Raw genomic sequence first — 14,050 nt, 5'->3', positions numbered from 1 at the left:
TAATACTGACCTATGGCATGTTAGATCATAATTTTTGAAAATCATTCCTCTACAAATGGCTCCTGGATTTTACATACCCCAAATCAGACTTCCAGGTATCGCACTCAGGTTTATACTGATGTCTGGGGAAGACAGCAGGCCTGTTAGATGAATTCCAGGTACAGCTGGCTTCACTTTTTGGGAACCTCTAGGGGGTGGTGACAGTTGTGACCACAAATGTGGATCAGAGGTTTGCGTATCCTTCCATTCCCAGCAAATCGCCATCGCTCGGGAAGGTGACCTGCTGACCAAGGAGCGGCTGTGCTGTGGCCTGTCCATGTTTGAGGTCATCCTGACCCGCATCCGGAGCTACCTGCAGGACCCCATCTGGCGGGGCCCGCCGCCCACCAACGGCGTCATGCACGTGGACGAGTGTGTGGAGTTCCACCGGCTGTGGAGCGCCATGCAGTTCGTCTACTGCATCCCTGTGGGCACCAACGAGTTCACAGCTGAGTACGTACTTCCAGGGAGGGCGGGGCCCCCCACCAGCCTGCCTGTCCGCGGGGGGCCAGAATTCAGCCAGGAGCATGGGTAGGGACCTGGCCGGCCAACAGCTGTTCTACTGAGAGCATCTGTGGAGTGCCGGGGCTAGACCTACAACAGCACTGAGCAGATGGACAGTTCCTGCTCTCCGGGAGCGTAAGGGGCCAAGGTGAAGACACACAGACAGGAAGGAAGGGGGACCGATGGCAGAGAATAGAGATGAATGGGTTATCAGGCTTCAGATAGAACAGAGCCTCCCCAAGTGCTTGGTATTGGGATCTCAGGGAAGAAGGGGACATGCTGGGGAAGGCAGTTGGCTGCAGGCAGAAAGTTTGAGGCCCATTTGGGGTGAGAGAGTCTGCAGGGGCCCCCACGTTCCAAGACAGGAACGAATGGGCAGGAGCCCAGTGAGGATGTGGCATTAAGAATATCACTGCCCACTTCACTCCCACACAATTCTACTCACGAAAATGTGCACTCTTCAAAGTCCTCCAGTCTTGTCCCCAGAGCTGACAGAAGCAGGGCCCAGTTCTTCCTGCTCTCAACCAGCTCATTATCAAGGTCCAAGTGGTAGAGAAGGTAACCAGGCCTGCCTTCCAGAAGCCAAGAGCAATGGAGAAAAAGTGGGGGCCAGAGAAGGCTCTGCCGAGGGAGCGTGTTCAGAACTGCTGGGCCCAAAATTCCAGCCCAGAGGGACAGTGAGGAGCCTGGCAGGTTTGAGGAGAAGCCGGATGGCAGAGGGACGACCTCCCAGCCATCCACACGTCTCTTGCGACTGGGGGCCTGCAGTCGGAGCTTCGTCATAGCCCAGGGGACTCAGCCTTCACATACCAGGAGCACCTGCTCCCCGCCCACTCAGCACGCCTCATCCCTTCCTGCCAAGCCTACGCTGGCCATTTGGCCTCCGGGTTTGACGTCTTTCTTCTCCCCACAGAGCCAGGAGAGCTCCTCCTTTGACTTGGCTAAATCTCAAGGGTTGGTTGCATGTTTTTCCTTGTAAATTCATCTCTTCTTCAGAGATGACTGCTTTTTGTTACCTCAGCAGGATCAGCACCTTTTTGTGGTTTGAAGCGCTAATATATTACAATCACAGTCCTCGGCACAAATGAAGCCACCTCCCAGAGTCCTTCCTACCCATTCTCCAGAATGAGTCTTGGCTCAAAGACGGGCTTCCCCCCACTGTACTGCTGGCTCAGGAGGAAGATCCTCTTCCCTGGCCCCTCACTCCTGCTCGTCTTCTCCCCGCTCTAGGCAGTGTTTCGGCGATGGTTTGAACTGGGCTGGCTGTTCCATCATTGTTCTGTTGGGCCAGCAGCGTCGCTTTGACCTGTTCGACTTCTGTTACCACCTGCTGAAAGTGCAGAGGCAGGACGGGAAGGACGAGATTATCAAGAACGTGGTGAGCAGGCCAGCTGGGGTGTGGAGGTCTGAAGAGGAGGGTGAGCTGCTCGTGGAAGCCGTCTTCCCATGCCATGGGTGGATACAGACACTCGCTGGCTGGGGACTGGAGGCGGCAACAAGTCACCTGCCCACTGCAGTGAATCAGGTCATCCTAAAGGGCGGGAGCAGCTCCTGACCTGAAATACCCATCCCCTGTTGCAGGTAGACCGCTGCAAGCATCTTGTTGGCACATTCACCACACAGTAGAGTTGAACGGGACCCTGGGCTGGGCTAGGTGCCAGCCTGGCTAGGCAAGGCTGTTGTGGGAGACACGCAGGGCAGGAGGAGGTCATCAGAGAAGGCTTCATAAGAGGCAGTGCTGGTACCAAGTTGAGTGGCCACCTGCAGGTGGGGTGCAGGACTTGGGTGGACGCTGCAGACAGGAGGACCAGCTATAGCCAAGGCACAGGGGGGTGGCTAAAGCAGAGGGCAGCGACCAGGCACCATATGAGAGGAGAAAGGGGCAAGAGCCACCTTACAAAGAGTGTTACAAAAATGGTAGTAAAGGGCCGGGGATTTAGCTCAGTAGTTCCGCCCCTTGCCTTGCAAGCACAAGGACTCAAGTTCGATCTCCAGTACCAAAAAAAAAAAAAAAATTATAGTAAAATAAGACTGACCACTCTGACCACAATGGTTCAGTTTAATGAGGTTAAGTACACTGTGAAACTTTCATCACCATCCCCAGAACTTTTTCCCTTTCCCAAACTGAAACTCTGTGCATATAAAATAACTAGTTCCTGGCTACTGCCATTTTACTGTTTCTATGACTCTGACCACTCTAAGTAAGTAGGATCTTAGAATAATGATTTTTAATTTTGGTCTGGTTTATTTCACTTAGAATAACATCCTCAAGATTTACCCATATTCTAGCATATGTCAGAATTCCCTTCAAGGCTGAATAATATTTCATTGTAATTATGTACCATATTTTATCTGAAACAAAATCCACGAACGGACACCTTGGTTGTATCCATCTTTTAGCTATTGTGAATGATGCTGCTATGAATACAGATGCACAGATATCCAAGTTCCAAAAGTAGAATTGCTGGGTCACATGGTAATTCCATTCAACTAGTTGAGGAACTGCCTGTTTTCCATAATAACTGTACCATTCTATATCCCACAGCAATGCTTAAGAGTTCCAGTTTCTCCCCGTCCTCATCAGTACTCGTTACTATGATTTCTTCTAAGAATTGTATAGTTATAATGCTTACATTCAGCCCTTTTTATCCATTTGGAGCTAATTTTTGAGTTAATGGTATAAAGTAAGATTCCAAAACTATTCTTCATGCAGATAACCTGTTTTTTCTAGTAACCATTTGTTGAAAAACCTGACTTCCACCTTTTTGAATGGTCTTGGCAACCTTGTTGAAAATCATTTGCTCATATATGTGAGGGTTGATTTCTAGGTTCTCTATTCTATTCCATTGGCCTCGAGAATGGTCTTTATGCCAGTATCATACTGGTTTGATTATGGTAGCTTAGTAGTAAGTTTTAAAAGTTGCAAAGATTTAATTTGGGGACCCATAGAAGGCCTTTAGCCAAGAGAGTGACACAGTCATTAAAGCACTGGGACCCTGGACTCCAACATTACTGAATCCTTCTTTCTCTCACTTTATTTCTCTACCCCTTCCTTCTCACCTTACCTGAACATCTTTGTTCCCTTGCAGCCCCTGAAGAAGATGGCTGACCGGATCAGGAAATACCAGATCTTGAACAATGAGGTTTTTGCCATTCTGAACAAATACATGAAATCTGTGGAGACAGACAGTTCCACCGTGGAGCATGTGCGCTGCTTCCAGCCACCCATCCACCAGTCCCTGGCCACCACCTGCTAGGAAGAGGTCCCACGGACCCTCAACCTGGAGGTGGAGAACAAGAAAGAAAAAGCAACAGTCAGCCTGCAGCAGGTCCCACCAGACAGTGTGTGGGATGGACCAGGAAGCAAATAAGAACCTCCCCAAACACACCTGCACCACTCCCAAGGGCTGGGCTTGTGCATGCTCTCCCATGCCATCTCCATGGTGGTCTTTCCATAGTGTAAATGAAAACAAAAACAGGGCAGTATGTGCTTCTTTTTTCTGTTTCTCTCAGCCATATTCAAAAGCTCCCAGTTTCACCCTTTCTCATCCCACAGCTCCCCATCCATGGTTGCTTCCCAAGACCTCTTCTCAAGATGCCAACCTCCCATCCAATGCCCACCCATGACCCCAGGGGTGAAGTCCTAGACACTGAGAAAAGAGTGTGGCCATGGCAGAGATGTCAGCCTGGCCTCATCTTGCTGGCTTCCGTTATCTCCTGCTGTGGATGATAGAAATATCACCTCTACCACCAAGAGTATGTGTGGACCAGAAACTGAGAGGCATGGTGAACCAGGAAGCAATTCCTGGTTCAGCATGGCAATAGGTGATGTTGGCTCTGGTCTTCCTTAGGCTTCCCATGAATAACTCCCCATCTCAGAACATTCCTAGAGAAGTCAGAAATGCTTTTACAGCTGTATCCCACTGAATGGAATTGGGTTAGGAAGACAGGCCAGCTATGTGGAAGCAGCGTCTGTGAACTCAGCCAGGAATTCGACAGCCTCAAATGGAAAGGTGTTGAACAATCTCATCAGCTTAAATGCTTAGCCCTGGGCCACACAGGGCAATGGACATTGAGGGTGCAGCATTGAACAAGGTGGTCATGGAGCTCCCACAGCCTCGGCCAGCTCCCACAGCTTGGCACAGAATCTCTCAAGGAACACTGCCACAGGAAAGAAAGTATGGGGCTATTTCAACAGGGCCGAAAACATCTTGGGGACAAGGAGGTGAGGAGTAAAAATACAGTGACTCAACTTTCATTGTACATTTTGCTCTCCGCTTCCTGTTCTTGTAATGCTCAAGTTAGATTTTGGGGTATAGACTGGCTCACAGAGGTATATTTACTTCCATTTGTTTCACTGAACCAAAATTCCTCTGCAAATCTCAGCTGCCAAATGTGGTGAGATCTTTAGGAAAAGTACCCTTCAAGATGCTCATCAGAGTGTATCGTTTTCAAAGGAGTCTGTGGCCCTGAGCTTCAAAGAACATGTTTGTTTTTTGTTTTTTTTTTTGGTAGCGGGGATCGAACTCGGGTCCTTGCACTTGCACAGCAGGTGGTGAAACCACTGAGCTAAATCCTCGGCCCGAACATACTAAGTAGAATATTTAATGCATCTCGCCCAGGGAGGAAAGGAAAAGAGCAAAAAAATGGAAAGAATAGTAGTGACCACTCCCCTAGGAAAGATGAATTGTAACAGTTACCATTAAACAGTTGGTTCGTACTTAACCATAAGGGATGAACAAAGGAAATGTCCAGAATTTTGTGATACACTCAAGTATGGCCCTAAGGCCACCTAAGTCAGAGCTTCTTGAGATAAGCATATTTGTGTATAGATTTTTGGGCTCTACCTCAAACCTACTAGTTCTAAATCTCTGGGAGTAGGGCTACAAAAATCTGCATTTTCCACAAGCTCTTCAAGTTATTCTATTGTGCATCCAAATTTGATAACCAATGCTATAGAGAAGTCATTCTGCTAACCTTGGGTCTTGAGCTACCTCTCAGCCATGAAAGAAAATATTTGTATTTTAGGAAGATGGCTCAGAATGGAAGCTGGCGGGTCCTCCTGCCTCACACTGCCACCACTTCTGATTTTTTCTTCTGAATGGCTGTGGATGAATCCCAAAGGTAGCAGAGAGATTATACCACATGGCAAAATGATGCGATAGAACATGCCATCAAAACCCACGTGAGATCTCTAAGCTCCAGGACCTTCTGAATCTCCAGTTCTGTCTGGAAACCATAGCTGGCTCTCTTTCAGGTAGATGACTAGCTTTTAAGTTCTGTATTTCATTCCAAATCTTTGACCACTGCTTTGTAGAGATGGGGACCATCCAGTTAATGAGCTGCTGTTTCAACAGTTCATCCCTCCCACCATGCATTCCTGACCCCGAAGTTGACCCTCTGGGAAAAATCACATTATCCTCAAGTGATTTGAGCCCAGTAAATTGAGGTTTTTCACTTTCAAGGGAGATTTCCATTTCCTCAGCTCATCAGCAGCACTTATTTATGAAAACTGGACGAGTTTAATTCTTCTCTAGTATTGTTACTGACCCACTTTTGATTTTTTATGTCTAAGAAAAAAAGCTTAGATTTTAAAAATTTAAAAATTCTGTTTGAGAAACTGTTAATGTACCATATTTGTATTAAGAGTTGTTGGGGATTTTTGTACAATGAATTTACATTTATTTATGGTGACATATTTACGCTTGTGATCAAATAAGGATGTTAAATTCTGCTATGCAGCTGAAGATATTTTGATTTGTATTTTGGGGGATACCTGTGTTGAGTTAAACATTTTCATCTCCATTAAAACTGCTTCCAAACTAGTTACACCAGCATCTTTGTCTTGTTTCCTGGTCATTTTCCAATCCTTGTTGATCTGTGGAGGCCACCTTAAAATAAATGACTAGGAAATGGCATGTGAGAATTCAAGAAAATAAAAAGATACCAGGTCAGTGCTCCCTGAACCGATGGCTTATTTTGCTTTCTCACTGGGGGAATTATTTCTTTAAAAATTGATTTGAACTGGCAAGATAACAGAAAATAACATCTGATCTTGGGAATTCTGTAGTCCCCTCAATGTAACTACACACTGTATAACCCTAGCTTTAGGCGGAAGAGTGAAAAAAAATTATTTATATATATATATATATATATCATGCTAATCCTTTTAACCAACCACAGTCACTCTGTGATATGTTACTCATTTTACAGATTGGCCATAGTGTGTTTATTTTCACAGTATGACAAAGCTGGAATTTGAACAGAGTTCCAAAGCCTGACCTTTTGCTGTAACACTGCAATGAACTGACTGATAATCCAGGCCAGACCCCAAAGCAAGATTTGAAGGTTTGTTCACTAGACCTTTCAAGGCTTTGGGAAGGAAGAGACAGCCCAGCATGATGGCTGGAAATTCCCAGGCTTAAGGAGGAAGGCTAGTGCTTGGGAATCTGTCACTGTTTTGGTTTGGCTCTGGAATATCCCCAAGAGACCGTGTGCTGGGTTCTGGGTTAGCAGCTGAAGGGATTTTGGAAGTGATTGGTTCATGAGAGCTCTAACTTCATCAGTGGATTAAACCACTCACTGATGGATTCATAAATCTGACGGCATTATCGGGAGATTATTAGGAGGTGGAGCCCAGTGGGATGAAGGAGGCCACGAGGGATGTTGTTCTGAAGACTGTATGTTGTTCCCAGGCCCTTCCTCTTTGTCCCTTTTCCTCTCTGCTTCCTGGCTGCCATGAGGCAAGCAACTTTCCTCCATCATGCCCTTCTGCTGTGGTGTTTCTGCCTTGCCACAGGTCTAAAAGCAATGGAGCCAGCCAGCCTGAGATAACTTATAAGCAGGAAAAGTTAATTTTGGCTCATAGTTTCAGAGGTTTCTATCCATGGTCAGCTGGCTCCATTACCTCTGGGCGTCTGGTGAGGCACAACATCATGGCAGGGAGTACATGGTGAAACAAAGCTTCAACAAGACCCCAAGAAGTTAGAGATGCTCCCACTCTTCTTCAAGCCCAAGCAACAGCTGTGCTCCACTCTTCCAGGGTCCTTGCTGCCACTGCAGCTGGCCTCATATTGTTTAGGATTTGTCATATCATCCCAGGGTCCAGAGTCACCACTATGTAGTGTATCAACCCGTGGGTCAGGAGATGCCACTGTGCCCTAATGGCTCTTCTTCCCAAATTGCAGTCATACTTAACCCCCTGGGCCCAAACTGTGGGAAGTGCCTTAGAACCACAGACCTGAGATTTGTGTGCAGTCTACATTTAACCATGGATTAGAGTCAACCTGCACCCCAAGACCCTGGGGTCACAATTAGCTTCACAAGTCCCTGAGTCAAGGACTGTGGCACCATAACTGCTATGAGCACCTGCATCCTAAAAGTCAGCATTACTGCAGATGTTTGTGGGCCATGTTATACTCAAGAGATAAAATTTCATATAAGACCCCTTGTGCAAAAAAAAAAAAAAAAATAGAAAAGGAGAACCATAAAACCCACCAAGGACGCTAAATAACCTATGCTGCCACAATTTCCTACAGCCTAGACCACTGAGGTACCCAAAGTCATTGCCGATGTGCATCACAGCTGGAGTCCATATGGAGGTTACACCAATATATTTACTTGGGACCAGAGCCGACACTTCATTCCTCACTGCCACAGTAGACCCACCTGCAGGTGAAAGTCTTTCCCTACAAAAGTCACTCTTTAAAGACTGGAGGTAGTTATTCTACCAGATGTGCAGGTATCTACACAAGGACAAAAACATGGGAAAATAAAAAAGCAAGGAAGCATGGCACTACCAAAATAACAGCATAATTCAATAACTGACTTGGAAGAAAGGGAAACCAATGAATTGCCTCAAAGGAAACGCAATAATAATTTTAAAGACATTGAAATATAACAATAGACAAACAAGTGAAATCATAAAAACAATTCATGATTTCAAAGAGAAATTCAATAAAGAGACAGGTGTCATTTTAAAAACCAACCAGAGACCCAAGAGAGCTGAGCAGAGGTACCCAGCACTCATCCCCTCCACAAAGAACCAATGGAAATACAGCTGCATTTTCGGATGAGTGCCTGTGGGAGAACCCTGGAAATCAGCAAGACAGAAACTGGAACTTTGTAAAATCTGGAGACCTGGGACCACAGGGTAGTAAGAGAAACAAAGTACCCTGGCATCTAGGGCTGGGGATTTAGCTCAGTGGTTTCACCGCCTGCTGCACAAGTGCAAGGACCTGAGTTCGATCCCCAGTACCAAAAAAAACGTACCCTGGCATCTTTCACCACATCTCCACAGCTGGGGAGTGTGTATCTCCACAGCTGGGGAGTGTGTGTCTCCCCTTTTCGGGGGTAAAGGTGAAAGAGTCTCAGCAAACTATCAGTGTAGATGCTGGCAGTCTTTGCCACTGGAAAGTTTCAAGCTCCTCACAGGCTTGCGGCCCACTTAACCTGAAATCTGCACACAAGCCTCCTTTGGAAAAGGATCTCACGTCATCTCCCCATGAACACCTGGGATGCTCTAGCCTAGATCCATCCTCAGAAGTGAGCTGTCTGAACCTAGACTTCTCTAGGGGTCAGGAATCTCTGCATGTCCCCATCTCTGGGAATCCACAGACATTTCATGGCACTGGTTCATGGGGTAGCTGCCTTGTGCACCCAATTTGACCTAGCGGAGTGATTATCACTTAAATCTGCTGGCTGTTTTACACTGTAGGGGATGGGTCCTCTAATATGGTGGGAAAGGAGGTGCTTCCATGAGTACTAACCAGGGAGCTAGCCATCTGGAACAAAGGCTATAGCAAGTCATGCATGGATTCACCAGTACCTGGACAGAAGGCAGGCACTTGTGCAGTTTCCATAACCCCACCTCAGGTCTTGACACTCAGACATCTGCTACCAACAGGGTGGGGAGGGAACACCAAAGTTCCTGATGCTCTGCCACAAGGGCAGTGAGGTGGCCTTATGCAACTTCATAACTCTGGCTCTTGCCAAACCCCTAAACATACACAGTTAAAGGTGGCTAAGAGAGCATCTACTTGTCTCCATTTATAGTCTGGCTCAAGAGTGTGCACCACCAGCAGCAGGAAGAAGTTTCAGCTACCACACCTCTACATGGTTCCTGCTGCCTGCTGCACTGCATCCTGTTTGCCAAGCATTGTGGTCAGGACTGGTTATGAGCACCACAGAGGGAGTGCTGTGGTTCTTACCTCAGGGAACAACACTCAGACACCTGTTACTTCTACTCATGCAGGCTCTGAGCCTGTACCACTGATTCAGAGGACAAGTGCACCCCCCATGCTATGCATGCCAGATGCACTTGTTAGTAGCAGGGCTAAGACCAACAGGGCCTGAGGAAATGTCCATCACCTGATGGAGACCTTACCAGTTGTGCACAGCACCTACATCTTCTGCTGTCTGCACCACACCTGCCCGAACTGTTACAGTGTCCCACTCTTGTGTGGCTTCCAGAGAAGATGAATCTCTCCAACTCTTCTGGAGTATGCACTGGACCAAAAGTAACTAATCACACAAAGAAAGCTATAAGGAGAGTACACTACAATACCCAACTAGAAATAAAGCCAGCATTGCATAACAAAGCAATTTCCCACAACATATTTTCAGGAGAAAGTTTCTTAGTGAAAGGCTGACCAGTGAAAGCGAAGAGACAGCTGACCTACCAGATGTGTACGTTTCAAACTAGGAGCACAAGAAATATGAAGACCCAAAGTAATATGATGCCTCCAAAGGAACAGAATAACTCTAGCAACAGGTTCCTGCCCCCAAAGAGATTGACATGAATGTCAGGTAAAGAAGACAATGCAGAATATGAATGAAAAATTAATCAAAGAAATACATTTTGAAAAAGAACAAATCAGAAATCTTAGAAATAGCTCAATAAATAAAAAATATAGTTGAAGTCCTTAACAACAGACTAGATCAAGCAGAAGAAACAATAGCTGAATTTGAAACAGGCCTTCTGAATATTCTACTCAGTTTTTTTTTAAGAGAATGAAGAAAACATTCAGTAACTTTCAGACACCATTAAATGAAAAAATTTCCATATTTTTGGAATACTCAAAGGTGAAGGGAACATGCAATGACACAGAAAACATATTCAATGAAACAGCAGAACACTTCCATGGAAGTGTACAAGAGGCTAAAATTACTCCAAAGAGACACAGCCAAAAAAGACCTTTATGGCATATTATAGTCAAATTGTCAAAAGTACAAGACAAAGAAAAATGCTAAAATCTGCAAGAGAAAAGTGCCAAATCATATTTGAGGGCATCCTCATTAGACTGATAGGTTTCTCAGCAGAAACCCTACTGGTCAGAGTGGAATAGAATGATGCATTCCAAGTCCTAAAACAAAATAACTTCCCACCAAGATTACTATACCCAGCAAGGCTTTCCCTCAGAAATGAAGGAGAAATAAAACTCTTCTAAGATAAGCACGAACTAGAAAATTTGTGATCACCAGACCAGTTTTACGAAAGATGTTTAAGGAAATCCTATACCCAGAAGTGAAAGAAAGTTAACTATTATCATGAGAACATGGGAAAGCATAAATCCCACTATAAGAATAGATAAAAGAAAAATAGAAAAGTATCAACCATTATCAATACAGAAAACCATCAAACCACAAAGATGTACAAGAGAGGGGGAAAAGAACAAAAACTATTCAAAACAACTAGAAGACAATTTAAGAAAATAACAGCAAGAATTTTTTTACCTATCAATAACCTTGAATACAGAAAAACAAAAGCCAACAATATCCTGCCTACAAGAAATACACCTTTGGTCAGGGGTGTCAAACCACTGTGTGTTGTTTTAAGATAAAAGATGTTAATGTATGAGTTGTTTTCTCTAAACTAAAACCTCAGTATTCAAATTTAATTGCAGTGTTGGCACTTTACCATAAATAAGAGGGTTTTGGGTTACAGTTTGAACACTCCTTTTTAAAAGATTTGCCATCACTGCCTTGGGGTATTGTGAGGCATGACTATAATCCCAGCCTTTAGGAGGCTGAGTCATGAGCATTGGAATTTGAGGTCAGCCTAGGCTATACAGGGAGTTTGAGGCCAGCCTGGATTACATAATGACCCATGCAGCCCCGCAAAGAAAATAAAATGAAACAAAAAAATAAAAAACATACCTCACCAGTAAAGACATACACAGACTGAAAGTAAAAATATGAGGAATGATATTCCCAAGCAAACAGAAACCTAGAAGGAGCTAGGAGAATCTGGCAGAAGTAACTATACTTATATTTGACAAAATAGACATTCAGACAAAAACTGTAAAAGACACAAAGGTCTCTAATGATCAAGGGATCAATTTGACAAGAAAATAGAATGATTTTAAGTCTATATGACCAATTGTTGGAGCACCCAATGTTATAAAACATATTCTATAGACCTAAAAAGGGAAATGAGCTTTAATACAATAATAGGAGCTTCAATACCCTACTCTCATCAGGGGACACATCATCCAGACTGCCTCAAAACATCGGCAAAGAAACAGATTTAAACTGTACTGTAGATAAATGGACATAACAGACACAGAACACTCAATCCAACAGCTAGAGAATGCATATTCTCTTCATTAGACACGAACTTTTCTCTAGAATAGATCTATAAAATAAGTCTTAAGAAATTCAAAAAATTAATATCATATCCTGTATATTTTCTGATCACAATGGAGTAAACTAGAAGTCAACAAAAGAAATTTTGGAAATTATACCAATACATAGAGACTGAACGATACACTTTTGGGTAAATAACTGGTCATTGAAGAATTCAAAAGGAACATTTAAAAAGTTCTTAAAACAAATTGAAAATGCAAACACAACATATCAAAGCTTACTAGCTACAGAAAAAGTAGCACTAGGACAGAAGCTTGTAGCAAAAAAAAGACCTATTCCACAAAACAAAGATTTTGCCAGTCATATTGGTTCATGCCTGTAATCCCAGCTACTTAGGAGACTGAGGCAAGATGATCACAAATTTAATGACAGCATGGGCAACTTAAACTATGTGAAGTGGGGAGCTGTAATGTAGCTCAGAGGTGGCAGAGTGCTTTCCTAGCATGTGCAAGGCTCTGGCTCCAGCAAGGGGGCAGGGGCTGAGGAAGTAGGGGGAGAGGGGTGGAACAGGAAAGGAAAAGAAAGGAACTATTTCAGATAAACTACTGATGCAACTCAAGGATTTACAAAGGCAAGAACAAGACAGACCCCAGAATAGTAGAAAGAAATAAAAATCAGAAGAGATATAAATGAAATAGATTTAAATATACAAAAGATCAATAAAACAAAGAGTTGGCTTTTTGAAACAATAAACAAAATCCACAAACCTTTAGCTAGACTAATCCAGCAAAAGAGCAAAGACCCAAATAAAAATCAGAGGTGAAAAGAATACATTACAACCAATATTACAGAAATAAAAGGATCAAGAGAAATTATTATGAAAAACTATATGCTAACAAATTGGAAAGCCTAGAAGTAATGGAAACATTTCTCGACACATATGACCTAGCAAAATTGAAGAAAAAAATCCTGAATAGACCAAAAACAAGTAATGTGATCAAATCAATAATTAAAAAAAAGCTCTCAACAACAATAAAGCCCAGGACTGGATGGCTTCACTGCTGATTTTTATCAAGCTTTTAAAGATGAACTAATGCCAATTGTTTCACACTTTTCAAAAGAATTCAACCCTTTCAAACTCATCCTATGGGGCCATCATTACCCTTTTACCAAAACAAGACAAAGACATAACAAAAAATGATAACTATGGACCCATATCTCTGATGAACATAGACACAAAAATTTAACAAAATACTAGCAAGTCAAATTCACCATTATCAAGTTGGTATCATCTCAGTGATACAAAATGATTCAATCTATGCAAATCCATAAACATAACACATCACACATTAACAGAATAAATGATAAAAACCATATAATCATCTCAAAAGATATAGAAAAAGCATTTGAAAAAACTGAACATCCTTTTATGAAAGCCCTGAAACAAAATCAGGTATAGTAGGGTCATATCTCAATACAACAAAGGCTACCTACATATGACAAACTCACATATGACACTGTACTGAATGAGAGAAAATGAGAAGCATTTCTCTAAGATCAGAACATGATAAGAGGGCCCACCCTTACTACTATTCTTATTCATTATATTACTAGAAATTTTAGCCAGAGCAAGTAGGCAAGAGAAAGAAAAGGCCTGTAAATAGGGAGGGAGAAAGCAAACACATGCCTGGAGATGCTAATTCTACATATGAAAAAATATGATAACTTCACCCAAAGACTATTAGAACTACCCAATTCAGTAAATTAGCAGAATATAAACATATAAAAATTATAAATTTCTTGAGAAAAAAATCATAAATGCATTCCCATACACAATAGCTACAAGAATACCTAGGAATAAATTTAACTGAGGAAATGAAAGATATTTACGATAAAAATTATAAAATGTTGAAAGAAAATG

At 43.3% G+C, this 14,050-nt stretch overlaps 1 protein-coding gene across 4 annotated transcripts in view; it reads left to right on the top strand.

The window, feature by feature from the left end:
- Positions 1-6,372, top strand: part of Cyfip2 (cytoplasmic FMR1 interacting protein 2) — a 118,985-nt gene extending 112,613 nt beyond the window's left edge. For all 4 annotated transcript variants that reach the window (XM_013078698.3, XM_004836489.4, XM_004836492.4 and 1 more), the window contains 3 exons: positions 254-492; positions 1,774-1,921; positions 3,633-6,372. In XM_013078698.3, coding sequence (XP_012934152.1) covers positions 254-492; positions 1,774-1,921; positions 3,633-3,800 — 555 coding nt within the window. In that variant the 3' untranslated portion in view covers positions 3,801-6,372. The remainder of the gene's footprint in view (positions 1-253; positions 493-1,773; positions 1,922-3,632) is intronic.
- The last annotated feature ends 7,678 nt before the right edge of the window (positions 6,373-14,050 follow it).

This window comes from Heterocephalus glaber, unplaced genomic scaffold (assembly GCF_053883595.1).
Source record: "Heterocephalus glaber isolate CG9 unplaced genomic scaffold, H.glaber_assembly_v1.0 deba00001606, whole genome shotgun sequence".
Lineage (NCBI taxonomy): Eukaryota > Metazoa > Chordata > Mammalia > Rodentia > Bathyergidae > Heterocephalus > Heterocephalus glaber.
The sequence above is the reverse complement of the archived record's forward strand: the minus strand, read 5'-3'. Positions and strand labels throughout refer to the sequence as shown.